The 19,713-nt window shown below is 41.3% G+C and overlaps 2 protein-coding genes across 5 annotated transcripts in view; one reads left to right on the top strand and one right to left on the bottom strand.

Moving 5' to 3' along the window:
- kcnj6 (potassium inwardly rectifying channel subfamily J member 6) overlaps nt 1-9,092 on the top strand; it is a 63,956-nt gene extending 54,864 nt beyond the window's left edge. The window contains exon 3 of the mRNA XM_047017137.1: nt 7,430-9,092. Within this exon, the coding sequence (XP_046873093.1) occupies nt 7,430-7,779 (350 nt within the window). The 3' untranslated portion in view covers nt 7,780-9,092. The remainder of the gene's footprint in view (nt 1-7,429) is intronic.
- A 6,574-nt stretch (nt 9,093-15,666) lies between these two features.
- The window catches only part of dyrk1aa (dual-specificity tyrosine-(Y)-phosphorylation regulated kinase 1A, a), a 64,484-nt gene continuing 60,437 nt past the window's right edge, over nt 15,667-19,713 (bottom strand). For 3 of the 4 annotated variants that reach the window (XM_047017124.1, XM_047017127.1, XM_047017128.1), the window contains one exon: nt 15,667-19,316. In XM_047017124.1, the coding sequence (XP_046873080.1) occupies nt 18,657-19,316 (660 nt within the window). In that variant the 3' untranslated portion in view covers nt 15,667-18,656. The remainder of the gene's footprint in view (nt 19,317-19,713) is intronic. The other variant, XM_047017126.1, reaches the window with a different exon arrangement.

Genomic DNA, 19,713 nt, shown 5'->3' with positions numbered 1-19,713 from the left:
TGTCTCTGTGTGTGGGTGTCTGACTGCCTTTGTCTCTATTTACCTTTGAGCTGTATTGCTTTTTGTAAAAGAGTTCCAGCGTTTCAGTATGTCACTTTCTTCCCTCCTGAATCTCACTCAGGGGGCTCTGGGTTGTGTGAGTATTCAAGTCTGTAGATAGATCAAATCAAATCAAATCAAATTTATTTGTATAGCCCTTTTTACACGCAAGCATGTCACAGAGGGCTTCACATGCGCCCATAGAACTGCCCCTCAACCAACCTAAACCCTCAAGGAAGACAAGGAAAAACTCCCAGAAAAACTCCCACCGGGAGAAAAAATGGAAGAAACCTTGGGAGGAGCAATTCAGAGAGGGATCCCCTCCTCCAGAGACGGTTGGTAAGAGAGAGGAGCAGAACACAAGCTAAACATAGTCATACAGTGTCAATGGGTTTTGAAACACCAAAATCCATTGTTCGGCTTTATAGACGTTGGATGGGACCGGGAAACTCGCTGTTGGCCGTCATGGAGACTGGATTCCGGGTGACGACCTGGTTCAGCGTTGGCAGACCGACGACCAAGCAGGTCCTGACAGCTCAAACCCCCCACACCACAGGGAATGTGTGGGGGGGGGACAGAGAGGAGAGCAGGGATTAGAGAATGCCAGGAGCAGCTAACAGTTACAGTCAAAATAGAATGAGATCCCCACCGGTCAAGTGTGGACTAGTGCAGCAATTTAACAGAGCAAAAAGGGTATTTGATGCAGCCCCACACACCAAAACAACGACAGCCCCCCTCAGTTGGAACATGAAATCTGTTCCAGGGGAAAGAACTCTAAAGTAGGTTATACTTATACGAATAAGGATGAAAACAGCCAGTCCCCCGTTGTCTCCAACTAGTAATAAAAACTATAACAGTAACAATATACAGCAACGGAACTATAATAATAATAATACTAACAATATACAGTAACAGGTTTACTTTATTTGTAACATCTAGCTGGGCAATGTGAACATAAGCTATAATTAAAATTTAAAAGTTACATGTGATACACACATAGGCAAGCACACATCCCAGGTTTACATAGAAAGTACACACATACTTCCCTTTAACAATCATAGAATTGACTAAACAAGAACGTTTTTAATCTAGTTTTAAATGTCGAGACAGTATCAGCTTCCTTAATTGAGATGGGTAATTTGTTCCAAAGAAGAGGTGCTCTATATGAGAACGCCCTACCTCCAGCAGTTTTTTTCTTAACTTTGGGTATTACCAGATAGCCGGCATTTTGAGATCTTAGAGACCTTGCGGGGCAATAGGGTGCAAGGAGACCGGAGAGGTACAGTGGTGCCAATCCATGCAGAGATTTGTAAGTTAGTAGTAGAACTTTGAAATCAGCTCTGGCTTGGATAGGGAGCCAGTGTAAAGAGATAAGAGTCGATGTTATATGATCAAACTTTCTAGTTTTAGTCAATAGTCTAGCAGCAGCATTTTGCACCCGCTGTAAGTTTTTTAGGTAGGTAATTGGGAGGCCAGAGAACAACACATTGCAGTAGTCCAATCGGGACGTAACAAAAGCATGTTTTAGTTTTTCAGCATCATCCTTTGAGAGGAATTTTCGTATTTTGGCAATATTACGTAGATGGAAAAATGCTGTTCTGGTGATTTGCTTAATATGGTACTCAAATGAAAGGTCTGGGTCCATTGTGACTCCCAGATTTTTTACCAGCTGGCTTTGAGATACTTTGACGCCGTCTAAGTCTAAGGTTAGATGGGATAAATTATTTCGGTGTTTTTTCGGACCAAAAATTTGAACCTCGGTTTTATCCGAATTAAGAAGAAGGAAATTTGCAGTCATCCAAGTTTTCAACCCGGAAACACAGGTTTCCATAGCATGTGGAAATTCTCCCGGCTTTATAGACATGTATAGCTGAGTATCATCTGCATAGCAGTGAAAATCTACCCCAAAACTTCTAATTATGTTTCCTAAAGGCAACATATAGAGTGAAAATAACAGAGGGCCTAAAACTGAACCCTGTGGTACTCCGTATTTTACAATGGAGCTCCTGGATGAGCAACCATCATAGTGGACATATTGTGATCTATCAGATAGATACGATCTGAACCACTGAAGTGAAGTACCAGAAATCCCAACATAGTTCTCCATACGTTCCAGGAGAATCTCATGATCTACAGTGTCAAAAGCTGCACTTAGGTCTAGAAGAACAAGGACAGAGCTAAAGCCCGCGTCAGAGGCTAATAATAGATCATTGACTACCTTGGCTAATGCAGTTTCAGTGCTGTGGTGAAGACGAAATCCAGACTGGAGAGGTTCATAGAGCTGATTTGAGGAGAGGTGCTCAGTGAGCTGTTTTGCCACAGCTTTTTCCAAAATTTTGGAGAGAGATGGCAAATTTGAAATGGGCCTGTAATTGCTAAGACAACCTGGATCCAGGTTTGGTTTTTTAAGAAGGGGCTTGATAATAGCTTGTTTGAAATCGTCAGGGACTTGTCCAGTTACAAGAGATTCATTAATAATACTAAGCATGGGCGGTCCAATAATATGGAGAAGTTCCCTACAAAGTTTGGCAGGGAGGGGATCGAGAAGGCAGCTAGTGGGTTTCGAGGAATCTATCAGCTTGATGAATGCTTCCATAGAAATAGGGTTAAAGTGAGTGAGAGTCTCAACATGCAGAATGCTGGGTACAGAGGGAAAATCAGTGTTGATGGCCACTCCTCCAGGACTAGTCTGTAGTTTGTCCCTTATTGCATAGATTTTTTGGTCAAAGAAATCTAAGAAATCATTGGGAGAGAGATCTGAACTAACACAGAGTGTACTTTTCTTAGTGAGTTTTGCAACAGTATCAAATAGGAACTTAGTGTTGTGTTTGTTCTTACTAATCAACTTAGAGAAATATTCTGATCTGGACCTGATGAGGACTTGCTTGTACTCTATTTGGCTGTCCTTCCAGGCCAGGCGGAAAACCTCCAATTTAGTGGTACGCCACTTACGCTCTAATTTTCTAGTGGACCTCTTGAGAGTGCGGGTTTCCTCTGAATACCATGGAGCCAGTTTCTTGTCTATTCTTTTCCTTGGTTTGAGTGGAGCAACAGAATCTAGGGATTGCTGAAGAACCAAATTCAGATCCCTTGTTTTAGCATTTAATGATTTATTCGGGACATCAAGTGCTTCTAGTGCAGCGGGTAGAATACTAGCCAGTTCCAGAGCTGTATTTGGGGTTAAGCAGCGGCTAATAGAAATATTCTGGGTGCCTCCAAGGCTCTGGCAGAGATCCATTTTAAAGGTTACCAGGCAGTGGTCTGATAATATAGGATTGTGGGTATGAACAATGACATCACTAATCTTGATTCCCCGCGTGAGAACTAAATCCAATGTATGCGAGTGAAGATGGGTAGGTTTAGAAACCACCTGAGTGAGACCTGTGGAATCCATAAGAGCAGTAAAGGCCTTACTTAGAGGATCTTTTGGGTCATCGACATGAATGTTAAAATCACCCATAATTAAGATATTGTCAGTGTATGTCACAAGATCAGCACTAAAATCAGCAAATTCCTCAAGGAAGAGGGAGTATGGGCCAGGGGGCCGGTATAGAGTAACTATACAAAACGAAGGAGGGGGGGCAACAGTAGTAGAATTAGTCCTTTTTAAAGTAGTTGGTGGTTTCATACAAATTATCTCAAATGATTTAAAGGTATTGACAGATTTTAGGCTGAGGTTGAAGCTAGCTTTATATAACATAGCAACACCACCACCTTTCTTTGAAACACGAGGGATGTGTGAATACGCAAAATCAGGAGGCGAAGCTTCATTCAGGGGGAAATATTCATCAGGTTTTAGCCAGGTTTCGGTGAAACCAATCAGGTCCAGGCTGCAGTCAGACATCAGATCATTAATCAAAACGGCCTTTGTGGATAGAGATCTGATGTTTAGGAGCCCAACATTCCAGTATGGGTTTTTGGCAGCTTTAGACGTAGATAATACTTCTGAAAAGGTGGCACTGTTATCAGGAAACTGAGTTGGAAGAGCAACGGGTGAGCAAGGCTGAATATATATTAAATTGGTATAATTCCTAATAATTGAGGGCCGGAATTTGGAAAAAGGGCGGGGGGCCGACACCGTCTCAATGGGAAAAACAACATCAGCAACCACCCTGGCTACACTACAAGCTGAGCTATCGGGGCCCCAACAGCTCACAGCATGCCTATCAACATACCTATCAGACTCTCTAAGAGACTGTAGCCCGGCTTGTTCTAGTGAGTGTCAGGTCTGCTTTAGAATAGCTTCAATATTCCTAGACAAAAGAAAAGCACCTCTCCAGCTAGGATGGAGCCCGTCACTTTTCAACAAGCCAGGTTTGGCCCAGAAACGAGACCAATTATCTACAAATCCTAAACCCTGTTCTGAGCAAAAGCGAGCCAACCAGCGGTTGAGAGAGACAAGCCTGCTGTAGATCTCGTCAGTCCCCCTAGCAGGTAGTGGGCCAGAGACTATTACTCGATGCCGACTCATCTTTTGAGCAAGGTCACATGCCCGAGCAATATTAACCTTCGTGACCTCTGACTGCCTCAGCCTAACATCATTGGTGCCGACATGAATGACAATATTCTCATACCTATCATCAGTGCGTGCGCCATGTGCCTTAGCTTGGGCATTTGCCTTAGCCCTAGTGCTAGCCAGCACCCTAAGATTAGCTTCTATGTCGGTAGCTCTGGCCCCAGGTACACAGTAAACTGTCGCTGGTCCCTCCAATCTAATGTTACGAGTGATGGAGTCACCGATCACTAACGTCTGCGGAGTCCCACTCCCACCATGCTGCAAAGGTGAAACCGGTGGGGCTAAACTTGAGTCCTCACTCACGCTAGGACTCCCTGTCTGTGATGTTGCGCCAGTCGCATCTAAAGTTACTAGCATACGTTCTTCCTCAAGCGACTGAACGCGACTCTCTAATAGAGTCAACTTTTCGAACAAAATGACACATGTAGGACAATGTGAGTGGGTGTGAGACATTATAATTAACTTACGTTAATAGTTTATGCCAGCCAAGATAATTCGTCAGAACGTTGAATTGGCTAGTTCAACAGGAACAGTAGCGTCGAGCTCCAAGGAAAAAAGCCGTGCCGAGTAAACCTATAAATGAGACAGTAGATGTATAGATTATATCGGTAACGACACAATAAATGAATAAATGAAGTAATATATAAAATATAGCAATAAACAAGACAAAAAAGTTTGGGAAAAGTTTGGAGCAGCTCAGGTGCAGCGCGGTAGGTCGTCAGACAGGAAACAGCGTCACGTCAACAAGATATTGCGACTACACCTAGACAGCCCACACTGATTAGGCCCCTGAAATCATAATGTGTCTCGCCTCTAACCCTTAACTAGTTTGAAGAACCTGTGTAAAAAAATACATTCACTTGAGGTGTTGAGTGTCAGAATCAGGCAGTCTCTCAAGCTGAATAATTCCTGGGTTGGGTCCGTATAACACCTGCAACAAATTGCTGCACTACATTCAATTAGCAATTAGACACCTGGGCATTCACTTTCATGCACTTTCTATATTCCACCACCGATTCCACTCACGTCTCTATATAAAGTGATTATTCAGCCGTTGTGCTGTTTAATGTGGAATTCTAAAATAATAATCATTAAAAAATCTAACAGTGCTCCCTTTTTGATGGACTTCAGGGTCAAAACAACATATAGTAGTTTGTGATTGGTGTTTTTTATTGAAGCAGTCTTGTGTGTTACCCGAGTGATTAGAGCTCTATCAGAGTGCTGGGCAGCTGTATGTTGGCTGTGGGGCTTTGGGGCTGTTCTGTGTCCATGGTCTCTGAGACTCTTGTTTCCACCATATTGTTTCTGCAGCACACCGGCTGGCCACAGGAGCGCCTCATTTTCAGGATCAATGACCAGACAAAATAGCAACATAGACCTCTACTTCCCCTGCAGAAGAACAAACTCTCACACAACTACCACACACATACAACCCATTCTCTACCCTGCCACACACATACAACCCATTCTCTACCCCGCCACACACATACAACCCACTCTCTACCCCGCTACACACATACAACCCACTCTCTACCCCGCTACACACATACTATCCACTCTCTACCCTACTGCACACATTATCTTGTTATGCACTATAGTCCTTCATGATATCTCTTGTCTTTATTACCTGTTGATACCGACAGTCTGAAGCACCAATTATTTTAGAATAATACATTCATTAACAATTCCCCAGTTGACTTCCCTCAACTTTTGATTCTATAATCTTAATAATTGTGCCCGTTTCAATGCCCTGCAGCGAAGCAACTGTAAAAGAGCCAGTTAGCCATGACAGCAGCAGTCAAAATGAGGATAAACCCTTGTCATCATGTATTCCTGTAATGTGGTTCTCTAATGAAACCTGCTGGATCAAAAAGAAAGAAAAAAGCGACAAGCTGGTCAAAAGAGGTCATTTGGTGATAGTCCACTGGACAGCTAATCTGTGTGATGAAGGCTGCCTCCTCTTCCTGTAAAGACTTGCACGTCAAATGATTAGTCGAACATTTGCAAAAGAAATTGAAATATTTTTATTTTTATAAGCCAGTTATTTCTAAGAAGTGCTCTGTCTCTCTCTTTTTTTCTCTCACATTCTCTCTTGATAGACACTTCCTAGAATGATTAACGTGGTAAAATGTTCCCACTAAATGAGTACGTGAACAGGGGGAGAGTCTGTTTTCCTTGATGTCATTGGATCTCTCTTTACAGTACCAATCCTAACAGTACAGTTCCTTCTATAGAGTCAAAACATAAGCTGGGCAATGTCAGAAGCTACAGCTTAACATAATGTGCTTGGCATGGGGCTGGGACAAATGACATACTGTTGCCTTGCAAATATGCCCAGTGGTCTACATCTAAGTGTTTTACTGCATTCACAAGCCTACAGGCTGTTAGCTTTCAAAAGGCTTCTGGTTTATATTGGCATATCAACATTTGCTTATAAACAAGAATGTGATGGTTAGCCCACAATGAGCTAAGTTGATAACATGCTCTTGGACAACTGCCACATTTGAATGGTGGTATTCTAGCTTAATGGACATGAGAAATGTAATGAGCCAGACATACCACTGTCTAAGGCACAAGATCACTAAATATTAGCTATTACTATATCCGTTGTATATTTACTGCACCAGTATATTTTTCTGTTACTATGTTTGTTTACTGAGACTCCATGACAATAGTAGCTAACTAAATAATGGCAAATAACCTTCCCTGGGTTAATTAGAGGGATGTGTTTCTAAGTTATCAATGGTCTGCATTAAATGTTCATTAATTAATTGTTGAAACTTTCTCAGTTTGAAAACACAAGATCCCCAGGTGTATATAATACTGCATGACATAAGAGGACGACCCGATCTAACTTCTGTCTGTCCCGTCCAGGTATGACATGCCAGGCCAGGAGTTCGTACGTGACCAGTGAGATCAAGTGGGGCTATCGTTTCACACCAGTCCTGACCCTGGAGGATGGCTTCTACGAAGTTGACTACAACAGCTTCCATGACATCTATGAGACAAACACACCCAGCTGCAGTGCCAAAGAGCTGGCCTCGCGTGTGCGCCTGCCGCTGACCTGGTCGGTGGCCAGCAGGCTGAGCCAGCAAGGGATGCTGGAGCCTGAGATCCAGGGCCGGGAGAAGAAGACCACCCTGGACACACAGGAGGAGGGTGTAGAGGAGCAGACGGAGAGGAACGGTGACATCGCCAACATGGAGAGCGAGTCCAAAGTGTAGGGAGAGATGGATGGGAGATAGGATGGAAAAAAGGAACAAGCACAGGTCTTTGGTCTGTGTTTAGGCAGGTCATTGTGTCTCTGCTTGTGGCTGGCTAAACAGGCAAGCTGGTCCCAAGTTTGGAGGTTAAGGCAAATCCCCCCCCCCCAATCCTACGAAAATGGTTTGGTCCAAGGAGCCCTGCATCAAGAACACCCTCTGCCTTCAAAGGTCGTTTGTCCCTCAATGCTAGCTGGAGATGATGAGGACCACTGAACTAGACCGTTCTGTGTAGGGCAACTGCATGTTTTCAAAACTTGTTTTATTTTCTTCTTTAGACATATCAATTCATATTTATCATTTTCAGTTTTTTTATTAAAAGATTTAAAACCTCTCTCTATATACAAATATATATTGTAGGGCATTTGTATTTTTTGTATAAATATTTCAGTATTTGTTTTGTTGCAGAAGTGTGCATATTTGAAAGGACAATGTTGATACCAATTCATTTAGGCCAGGTTTGTAAATATTCTATGCCTTATGTATGAAGCTTTCTTTACATTAGAGGTTTTCAGAAATATATGCGCACTTACAAAAACACACTGTAGTAAATTGGTTCTACATAGACCAACATTTACATTTTGTTTGTAAACATTCGGGATGCACGAGCAATGTGGTTGCAGAAAACCGGGAAATGATAGCATTTATAATGGCAAAAGGACCACACGGATAATATAAATAGTAAGATTTAAAAAGACTAAAAAGGTCAAGGAGGACAGCCTTTTAGAGAGAAAGTAATTCCCAATTGATCTGTCATAACAGAATTTTGATTTGGGTCACGAAAGTCTTGAAATTTGAGTGAGAATGTCACCTGGTGGACCGCATTGTCTTACCGTGCGTGTCCACTAAAGCGGAGCGGAGCGGCGCGGAACGTCGGCTTCCAATTCATTTTCAATGAAACCGGGCGTTGACGCTCGTGTAGGGCATTGTAGTGGACACGCACGGTTAGGCGGCAGCTAGTCTCTTGTCTTGGTTGCGTCAAATCACAACGTTCATAATTTTACAGTTCGGTCAATTCTACATCAAAGGTTTTACACCAAAAAAGTCAAGCAGGGCATTATTCAAGAGATATGGGAATTATGTTTTAAGCCAGCTGGTTTGATTATTTTTGTGATTTGTGTAAAACTGGTAATCCGAGTGAGACTGCGTCTCACGGCGTTATACTGTTTGGACATTAGCCTCAGAGTCAGACTCGGGTCGCTCACTGGCACAATGTTGTATTTCACTACACCAAAAACGTCAGTGAGGACTGCCTTTTGTAGATACGAGCCTGCTGAAGATAGCCAGCATCTCGGATTTCTTTAACCGAGCCTGTTTCATTCGTCATTTGCCTGCCTGGGAAAGCGACCTTCGTTAGCCAGGCTAGTTTTGCCTGATCACTTGGTCAGGCTATTTAAAGGTTTCGGGGTCAAGTGACTTTTGTGCATGAACAAGTGAAGCGTAAATGAACTTGTCCATAGGACAAGTGCCTCAGAAAGTTTATGTCAAGCCCTGCAATCCAGTGGCCAGAGATATATGATGACCTGATCAACACTCCAAGTGTATTATACCCGGGAGAAGTTCTCTTTTGCAACCGACATGCGCAGTTGAGCCTGCTTGAGAGTCGTGTGACGTAGGGTGAAAATTGGTCTATTGTGTACATAAAAGAATACCATCAGTAGTGGTAGGTGAAACAAAATAACTCTTTACAATACTGGATGCAAACATTATGGAGGAGACCAATGGCATCCTGAGCATTTGGTGGAACTGTGGTGGTGCCCAGTCAAAGTGGTCATCACTTTCTCATCCATTTATGAGGTTGTCTTGTAACCTGTGCCACTTGGAATCCACTGAAAAGGCATGCTTCCCTTCATCCCCTTGGAAAAGCATTGGTCTGATAGGACATTGGTAAAAGCTGCAGAGTTGCATTCGCTTTCATCCATCGAATGGTGATCGATTACAGATTACCTCAAGGAGGGTAAGAAGGAAGGTTTCCTTTGAAGTGTATTCAAATAAATGGATGTGGGATTGAGCCTTTTTATCTGACTGTGAAACTAACAGACTTACACCATGGCTGGATCTTGGGTCAGACTATGAACCCCATATTCCATACACCCAATCTTGATGACTTGAATCCAGATACCCCCAGGTTTCATGCAATGCCCTTTAAATTTGGACTGGTAGCTTGAAGGGAAAATAATGCTGATGGGAGTTGGGCTGACAATGCAGACTGTCTGTTAGAATCAGTTATTCATTTATTTTTACCATCTGCTATCATTTTTTACTTTGGCTACAAAATTAATTTTGGGAACCAAGGAAGTATTTATGTCTTAAATTGGTGGTTTTAAGCAACACAGTCAAACATAATTTGCATAACTTCATATAATGAAGCCATGAGGAGGCCTAGGATGCTTTGACAGGGCTATCACATAATTTCTGTTCCACTATTTCAGTTGGTGTTCAGACTAGTGTGGGGTTGTACCATTCTGTCTCGTTGACAGAAAAAAGACAAAAAGAAGCCCATCAGAGCCCATCCTCTAGTAAATGCAGTTCTCTTAGGTGGTTGCATCTTATGTAGACCCCTAATCTAAATACTGGAACAAATTGACGTGTCTTTCTCCAGATGCCTGTTCTCTGAAATTCTGCTTCAGTTACCAGGCAGTTTGTCAGCTGAGTCTATGGTGGTTGCTATGGGGACGAGTTGGTCTACTTTACAGTGAGCCACGAGCCAGTGTGACTGTGGCATGTCACGCAGTGGAAGGTTTCCTGCAGACTCTACAGGCCCTGCAGTGGCTACTGGCCATGGTAGTGGGAAGGGGACTTTTTCAAGGCATGGAAAAAAGTTTTTGAGCTAAATCTGTGGTTTACTAATAGAACTAGGAGGATTCTATCAGATCTATATGCTTTTAATAAGCGTTAGTTAATAGGTTATAAGGCCCTAATAAGATGCTTATTAACATTTATACATGTTAATAAGACTATTTAAGTAATAATAATATTAGTTAGGGCTAAGGTAAGTGTTATCATAAGATGAAATAAGTGTTAGTTTACGGTAAATGAGGCCCTTAAAAGATGCTTATTCACATTATTATATGTTACTAAGGCTTATTAACTTACTAAGACCTATAATTTAACGCTTATTACAAGCAACTGGATCCAAAGTGTTACCAGAACAGTTTATATTTCTGTACTGAGTGTATGTGTCTACAAGGAACGGGATACATGGTACACAGTACAGCCGTGGCCAAAAGTATTGGGAGCAACATACATTTTGTGTTTGCAAAGCTTACTGGGCCTTGGCATATAATGACTGCTAACATAATTTCAGTAAGTCATGTCATCAGCAAAGGGGAAAGTGTGAACTAGTTCTAGCCAGGTAAAATCACTATCATTCGTATTGGATTTTAAGAGCAGATAGGCTGCTGTAAAAGAGGGGACTATTTGCATATATTGACCATTTTCGCCCAAAAATCTTAAAAAAAAATGAAATGTGCCTTATTGTATTCCAGTATGTTATAGAAACATGTGAAAACCTTTTCTTCAAATACTGAACTAGCAAACTTTGCAAAACACAACATTTGTCATTGCCAAAACTTATGGCCACGAATGTATGTCCCAGGGGCGTAAGTTTCATCATACATGGGCCATAGGTTTCACAGTTTTTGAAAACGGCAAATATGTCCACCCCACTTTTTATTACATGACTGAATCCTTAATTATATAAATAAAATTTGCTGTCCAGCTCACATTTGAAAACAAACCTACGCCCCTGGTATTGTCCACTGTGGTGTGGTGGTACATTGAGAAGCCATGTTAGGGAAGGAGTAAAGTTTTAGTTCTGCACCTTCAACAACTAGAGTTTTTCCTTCCTGCTTTATCTTATCTTATCTCCCATTATTCCTCAGATCTACACCCCTTAGAACAGCTTTAGGTCGGCACTGATTGACAGGTCGAATCTAAAGTCAAACAGGACAAGAGACAATGAATAGCCATAGATGTCTACTACATATATTTATTTTATCAGTAGAATATGATGTCTATGGCTTTTTGATTTGTTACCATGCATCAATGAAAAACCGATGTTTTTCTGACATTAGGTTAAATGAGATGGTCACGATATAACAATGACTTACTTGAAAGTCACTTTCGTAACTTACTGTTCCTTGAAAAGTGCTGATGATCTTTGCTCACACTAGTAGAGGAAGGTATCAAGTGTGACCTAATGTATTGTTGGTATGGTTAATGTGGAAATTGCTGAAAATACACATTTATAGACAGACATTCAAATATGTGGTATTGGAGACACTTAATATAAAGTGTGACTAAATGCATGATTGTTTTACTGTTAAACTCTGAACAAAGGATGAACAAAACAGACATGTTTACAATACTACTACTACTATACTAGCTACTGTAAAGCAAATTGTATTGTTTTCTTTACAGTTCTCTGTCTATTCACTTGTATTGAAATTGGGTGACTCTGAAAATTCCAACATCCATCATATGACTTGTTTGCAATATGTCACTACTTCCAATCTCTCGTTCATCTGTCATCGGTAACAATTTCACTCAATTGACACGTCTTTTGTGATAATTTCATGAAATATGTTCTTGTTCTACAATACATGGTTTGTTTTGTTGAAATGCTTGATTGAAATGGACACTCTTATTTATTATTAGGGGACATGGGTGAACTGAGACGTCCAAAAGCAAGCAGTTGGCAAGAGTTAAAACAGGAGGCTTCTTGTGTGTCACCTTTTACCCCTCTTGGTTCCTATCCCATTAATTTGTCATTCCTTGTTATCTAACTGGATCTGAGTTTGATACATTGTAGATCTTTGAAACAAGGTGCTTCCTGGAACCTTAGGCTCTGGGATTATCATCCAGTCATATCCACAAGGATGCCCCCCCCCCCAGAATTTTGGAACGCTACTTTCTGAAAGTCTAGCATTATTAACAGGTCCCATTAGGACTATGTCTGGAAACGTTCAACTCTGCATGTTGTTAATTATAGACGCTGGCGTTAAAGAAAGACCAGTATTGCCCTTTACAGGTCATGTGTAATTCTGAAAGTGAGGCCACCCATTAAGATAGTGAAGGCACAAGGAGGGCGGAGGGGAATATTAATTTAAACAAGCCTTCTCATTAGTGTTTCTGCACTTGAGGGGAGAGAAGTGGGAAAACATGTGGGTGATTGTAATTAAAACTGGGCCTAGACTTCAAATAGTTTAGCAGCATAATTGCTTAACTTCAGAGTACTTGCACTGAATTGCTTTATTATGCAAATATTTTGCTAATGAGCTCATTGGAAAGTACTGGAAGTTTGACTGACAACGCGATACATTCTGGCTAATTTAAGAGTGCCTGACTGACTCCTCTTTGCTCTCCCGTTATTTCCTTATTGTGTGTGAGGACAAAAGGTTAAGCCCTATACACAGGGAGATATGTTAATGCTTCATTCAAATCAAACTCTAGATTTGATAAAGTGCAGGCAGTTTGCAGCTCTGACCTTGTGTATGTGTGTTTGAATCCATGTTTGTGTACTTGAGTGTCTTTCTGTGTGTGTGTATGTGTGTGTGTGAAGGTGTTGGGTATGTCTGTATGTATGCGTTTCTCAGCCTGAGTCAAACTAAGACAGTATTTTCTATGATGATGAGGGGGCCACACAATTCTTATGTCTCTCATCTAAAACACTGACTCCGTGACTGTCTCTAAAATGTTTGTTTTAAAACTGACTGTAAACATGCAGTAACAGACCCTTTCAACAGTAACCTCAGAGTAACTTCAGAGACTACAACAACCCATAAGTAGGTGTCAAAACACCTCAAGTTACCTTGCACCATTGATTAAATATAGATCTGGCTTTATTTTCATAACAATACAAACGTAACGCAGGCTTGACAGTTAAGCAATAAAGCAATGCACTTTGCCCACAACAACAGCCACGGCTGCCAGGTCACTGTTTGTGTACAGCAAGCAAAAGGCAGAGGAGAGAGATGATCTGTACCTTATCTGTAAATTTTCCTTTGCACAAACACAGTGAGCTGAGAATCTAGGTTTTTCTTTGATGCAAAGGCCTTCTAATCAGGTGACTTCAACCATTTTCAATCATTTTATCAGACATTAATGCATATCTAATTTATTTTATGATGATCATGAGTTAAATGCACAAGGAATGTTGTTTTATTTTATATGCTACAAAGCTCTGTATTAATTATATCCTTAAAATAAAACCTACGTTCTTATAAATCATTGGTAACAAACTTTGCCTAGGTTTATCTCTATAATAAGAGTCCTACTAATTATTTCTAATAAGCACTTACAATACCTATTGTTTGCAAGTCTTCAAGTGTCAGCACTGCCACTTTAGCACAGTAGCTCTCCCCAAATATCACAATAGTGAAAGTACAGCACAATGCTAGTAAGTTACAAGATTGCAGATATAGAGGTGTTGCTAACGGTCTTTTTCTTTGGAACTTCCCATCTTTCTTTTTCTTTGTCTCTACCCAGCCCCATGCAGTTTTCCTGTCACGGGCTATGGATGAAAGCATGCTTTACATGAAAGCACAATAATTGTACAAAAACCTGTAAGGATTATAGTGCCAAGTTTTTAAATAAATTGATATAGTATGTTTGAAAGAAACGTGTTTGCGTGTTTAATTCTCATCCTGAGAGCAGTATGCCTAACCCTAAAGAATGGGCAAGATGGAAGAAAGACCATGGGGATGTCTAGATGTACTAGCTTTTGTTCTTATTTGGGCATTGGGACATATATACCTATCTAATGGGCATACAGAAATCACATGAATGAGATGAAAACCAATAAGCCATCGCAGAATCATGAGTAAAGCCAGTTCTTTGCCATAAATGATCCTTGTTTGTCTTAGAGAGCCCTCTAGTGTATTAAAATTGTACTTCTCGTTTATATCCTCAAGCCCACACTATATGGCCCTTTTTGTTAACATTCTTACAGCCTAGTCATTACAGTCCAATGAACTGAAGTTTAAAAAAGGGATTACATGAAGTCAAAACACTTTTGTGGTTATCTTCAAAACAGTTGATTGTCAGACAGCTCAAAGCTGAGTCAGGCTATCACATCATTGAATCAATAAAATGTTGCTTCTATCTCCCCAATTTCCATGTAAACCCTTGATATACATCTGGATAGGTGGCCCGGATAGGTGGCCCAGGGCCACCTATCCCCTGGATAGGTGGCCCTGCAGCTCAGCAAAACAGCTCTACTAATTCTAAGTTGATGACTTTGGATCATCCAAGTCATAGGAGCAGTTGCTTGCAAAAACAAGTTATGAAACTCAATGATATAGAAGCAAGACATGGCAGGACCAAATTGATAGCAACACTGTATTAAACAGTAAGGGCCCAGTCATTATTGAGCCACATTTAGAACACTTGCTTAGACAGTCTTTCGTCAATGGACTACGGTTCACCTGTGTCTGTGAAATGACCCTTTGTAGCTGAGTCTTTAGTAAGATGTTGTGCCAACTGACAAGCCCATACCGGTGTCTTCATGCTGTTTTTAGAAGCCACACAGGTCATTTTAGAGTGGCTTAGAACAAAAAAAAAATTCTGGGATGGCCTTCAGTTGCCTTGGAAACACATATGTTGCATGACCAAGTTCCCAGTTCTGACATTTCCTATGACATCTAATAGGCTACCTGCATCTTCTCCTTAAAGCTGGTGACTGGCAGGTGCATCACATTCAGATCAGCTTTATGACTCAAGTTCGAACACTAACCAATATAATCTAGAATAACAGTTTTGTGCAACTATCTGAGAACACAAGAACATGAACGCGCTTCTAAAGTGACTGACGGAGACCACACAAAAACAGAACAGACTCAAAACAAGTTAATTAACGTTTTTATATCATACATAAGACCGTTTGAATATAATACAAAGGGCTTGTCCATTTTTTATCTTTTTGTAACATTATCATATACACAGCAAGTTTGACTAGATCTTACAATCTGTGGACACAGGTATTTCTCCTTTTCCCATGCTGTTTAAATCTTTACAGTGCACGTCAGACAACCTGTAACCAAACTGTGTTGTCAATCACTTAAACCCAGACTAGGGGGTCAGGGGACAGGGCTGGAGGACAAAAAAAAGCAATTTTCTGAATGGAATATGGTGAAGAGCATAAATCATACTTAAAACTTGGGAGTTAATCATTTGATGTTTGTGGTTATATTGTGTTGATGATAATGGCTTTCTACACACATGTATTAGCCTAACTTCAAAAATTGACCCACGGTTGAAGTTTAATCCAATTTCCGATGCAACTAAAAAATAGTTACTGTAATATGTGTACATAATTGCTTATGTATGTTATATATTAAAACACTGCTGTCATTCAGATTCATAGACATACACCCACACACTATACCCTGTCTATAATATTTAAGGTATGAATAACTATTCTCTCCTGTTAAAATGTTTAAACCCTACAAGACTTGCATTTGTACTGGCATTGTCAAACTACTTTGGCCTGGAAGCACTGTTACCCATTGACTAATATCACAGAAGAACTTCCACTGCATGGTCTCCACATTGACTTAAATGTAATCAAAATACCATTAGGAAAAAAGTAGTGAGTTCTAAACTTCCTTTATTAAAAAAATATAAATATATACATAAAATTCTATTTCAACTATTAAAATGGGGTTGAAAAGTAAACACCTGAAGCCTGTGTTTTTCTCCTTTTTTTTCATGGATACCTTTCCCCTAGCTGTTGCCACTCCTTTGAACTGGCACAACACAGATTGGCCCAGTTCCACTTCCTTCTCCAGGCATCGCACGAAAAGTCTGGAGTATCTCTACAAACATCCAGCAGGCAGGGCTCACTTCTCACACCATCCCTACTAGTTTCCTTTTGGATTCAACACTCACGGTGAGTTTGTCAAACATGTGGATACACGCTAATTTAGAGAAGTTATCTCCCTCTCCTAAAAAACATTTATTGAATTTTGAATGTGTACAGTGCCTTTGCTCAGCTTGGTCAAAGAGGGTTGCTTCAAATTTGAGGGGAGGGGGAGGGTTGGGGGACGTGAAGATTTTAGCCACTGCCGTGAAGACTGCCACTATAGGTTTCTAATGCAGTATTAGCCAAATAGGTAGGCACGTTTGAAACAGCTTAAATCCCATAAATCCTAGGTCACAAATTGAAGGATTAAAGCACTGTTGTTCACGTTTAAGCCCTTCCCTCTTCTGACGCGTGAACACAAGGGCTGGCCTCAACTCAGTCACCAGACTGATACTCCGGAACCTGCAGAGTAGCAGCCAGCATCGCATCTCATGTCTCCTTCAAGTCCTTGTTAACGGAAAAAAGTTCTATCAATGAAAGAATTTTTGTTTTTGTTAGTTTCATTTTTTCTATAAAAAAGGAAAAAAAAAAGAAACAAACTAAAAACTTACAACCAATTCTGTCGAGGATACAGCTAATAGTAAATGTACTGAGTTTAACAACAGTTCCAGTTTTGCTAAAGCAATAGATACAGCCATTTTTACTGACATTTAAAAAAAGGTCTTGATACACCTTGTGTCAAAGTGCAGAACTGCTACATTATTGGTTACAGACATCTATGTGCTATAAAAAAAAAAAAACTGCTTTGGTACAATAAATTATCAAATGGAAATAAAATTCTTGTAAAATTCACAGCATAATTGTGAGGCAAAAAAGAAATAAATCGCATAAAATTCTGCACGTTTTCATTTTCAAGATGAACAGAAGACATTTGTCCATACTCTGTTGTGGGAACCACATGCTGAAGAAAAAAGAAGCAAAGAAAAATAAAAGCAAGTATAAAGCAGGACAGGGACAATCATAGCTGATTTCATCCATCTGTAAACAAAAATACAAAATAAAACTACTTCTGTGGAACTCGCAAAGGTCCAGCAATCAGGGGGCCTAGCAAGTCAAATCTTAAAGAAAGGCCTCTTAAATTACCATCAAAAAAACTCCTTTACTTTAAATTTTTTCTTCTGACAAGAATTAAGGGTTTCCTTTATCCAGACTTCAAAAATACAGGAAATATATTTTACTCATTAAACTGTAATGTTCTTCTTTCACTTTCCTTCCGCATCTTTCAGAGAAGTTTCAAAAAACTAAAACAAAACAATAAGGCCAAAAGAGCCAATAAGGCCCATGTTGCTGGCAGGCTCCGCAATGTATCACACTCCAACTAACGCACAACCTGATGGAATTTGTGCCGGCTTCCCTTCTTTCCTCTACAGGCCTCACATTGCTCCATTGTGGAACTGCATTAACATTAAACCGAAACTAAATGAATAAATACAGAAACACTCAAAATAATTCTTGCCACATATGGAAAGCTTATGCAAACATAAAGTAGAAAAGTGTGGATAGGAATAGTTAAGGGGAAATGTAATGGTGTATAGCATTTCTGTTTTAAGAACAACAAACTTTTCAACAAAAAGTAACTAACTCCGGGCTGACATTAACAAGGATTAATGTAAACCATGCAGAGTAGAGAGAGAGGTGTTTGTGTAATGAATGGATGATTAAGTATAATATGCAAGACGGTCAAGTCAATAAAACATTGGTAATAATCCCTGTGAACACAAAGTGATGAGTCAGAAATCCGTGCGGAAAACCCAGAACCAAGGAGAGAAACTTTGGATGGAGGACAGGAGAGATGTCGGCTCTGCACACTTGTAGCGGGTGAGTGATCATCTCCCCTTGAATTTTAAGCAGCTTTTTGATCTCTATGCACTTTTCTTGTCATTTAAAAAAAACACCACCTTTTAAAAAATACACAGAAAAACGAAAAAAAAATGAAAAAAATACTGAAAGAAATAACAACCCATCCTCAGTTTAGTCACGAACTGGCAACAGAACTCTGCTGTACGCAGACGCCTGCCATGGGAGACTCCTCCCTGTCAATGCCCTGTCTCATGCCCATGTGGCCCTCCGTTATGTAGTGACCGGGCCCCGTGTTCGTGCCCAGAGGGTAGGTGGGGTGGCCTGCCATGCCAGTCTCCTGTCTGGGGTTAGAGAAGGCACCCAGTCCCATGGTCATGCTGCCATTCTGGCCAAAGTCCAAGGCTGCGTTGGCTGGGAGCGGGCGCAGCTGGTAGGCCTGGTTGCCCTGGTTCCCGGTGGAGGAGGAAGAGGTGGAGGAGGACGAGGCGGAGGAAGACAGGGAGGTCATGGACAGGTGGCCGTGCACCACCTCCATGGAGTCCTGTGTGGAGGCGCTGTTGGTGGGCGAGTGGTAAAGGCGTGGCCGAGGCCGAGCTGGCAGGCCCTGCTGTCCATGGGGGTGGTGGTGTCCGTGGTGATGGTGGCCATGGTGATGGTGGCCATGGTGATGGGGGTGGGAGGAGCTGTTAGCACTGGCCAGGGGGTGGAGGGCCTTGGGCTGCTGGGGAGGCACGTGGAAGGTGGTCTCCTGGACGGGGTGGGTCTCCACCGTCACCTGCTGGGTCCCGTCACCGCCGTCCCAGCCCGTGGGGGGGAGGAACGGCTGCCTGGACTGCTGCCAGAACCACACAGCCATCACACACACAGTCCTGACCTCGACACGCTTAACCTTACTGCCTCTGACTACAAACAAAGCTCAAATGACAATACTTCTATCAAAAACAAGCTACATGCCGTTTTCACACCAAAGCACTTTTTACGAGGCCAGATTACATGCGTGAATTTGCGCATGTGTCAATGTTGAGATGTGACTGATGTTTTTGGAGGAAATGTAGGGCAAAAGTGTTGTTGCCGTCTGTGGGCATCCTCTGCTATACGACAATACTTTGTATTTATAGTAGTCATTTTGGACTTGGTTAACGAAAACGACGGTTGGCTCCTAGCGATTCGTGCAAATAAACAGAAATGAAGGCAAAACAAATATTTGCTTCTCTTTCGGTGTGAACACAGCA

This window comes from Hypomesus transpacificus, unplaced genomic scaffold (genome assembly GCF_021917145.1).
Source record: "Hypomesus transpacificus isolate Combined female unplaced genomic scaffold, fHypTra1 scaffold_48, whole genome shotgun sequence".
NCBI lineage: Eukaryota > Metazoa > Chordata > Actinopteri > Osmeriformes > Osmeridae > Hypomesus > Hypomesus transpacificus.
The sequence above is the reverse complement of the archived record's forward strand: the minus strand, read 5'-3'. Positions and strand labels throughout refer to the sequence as shown.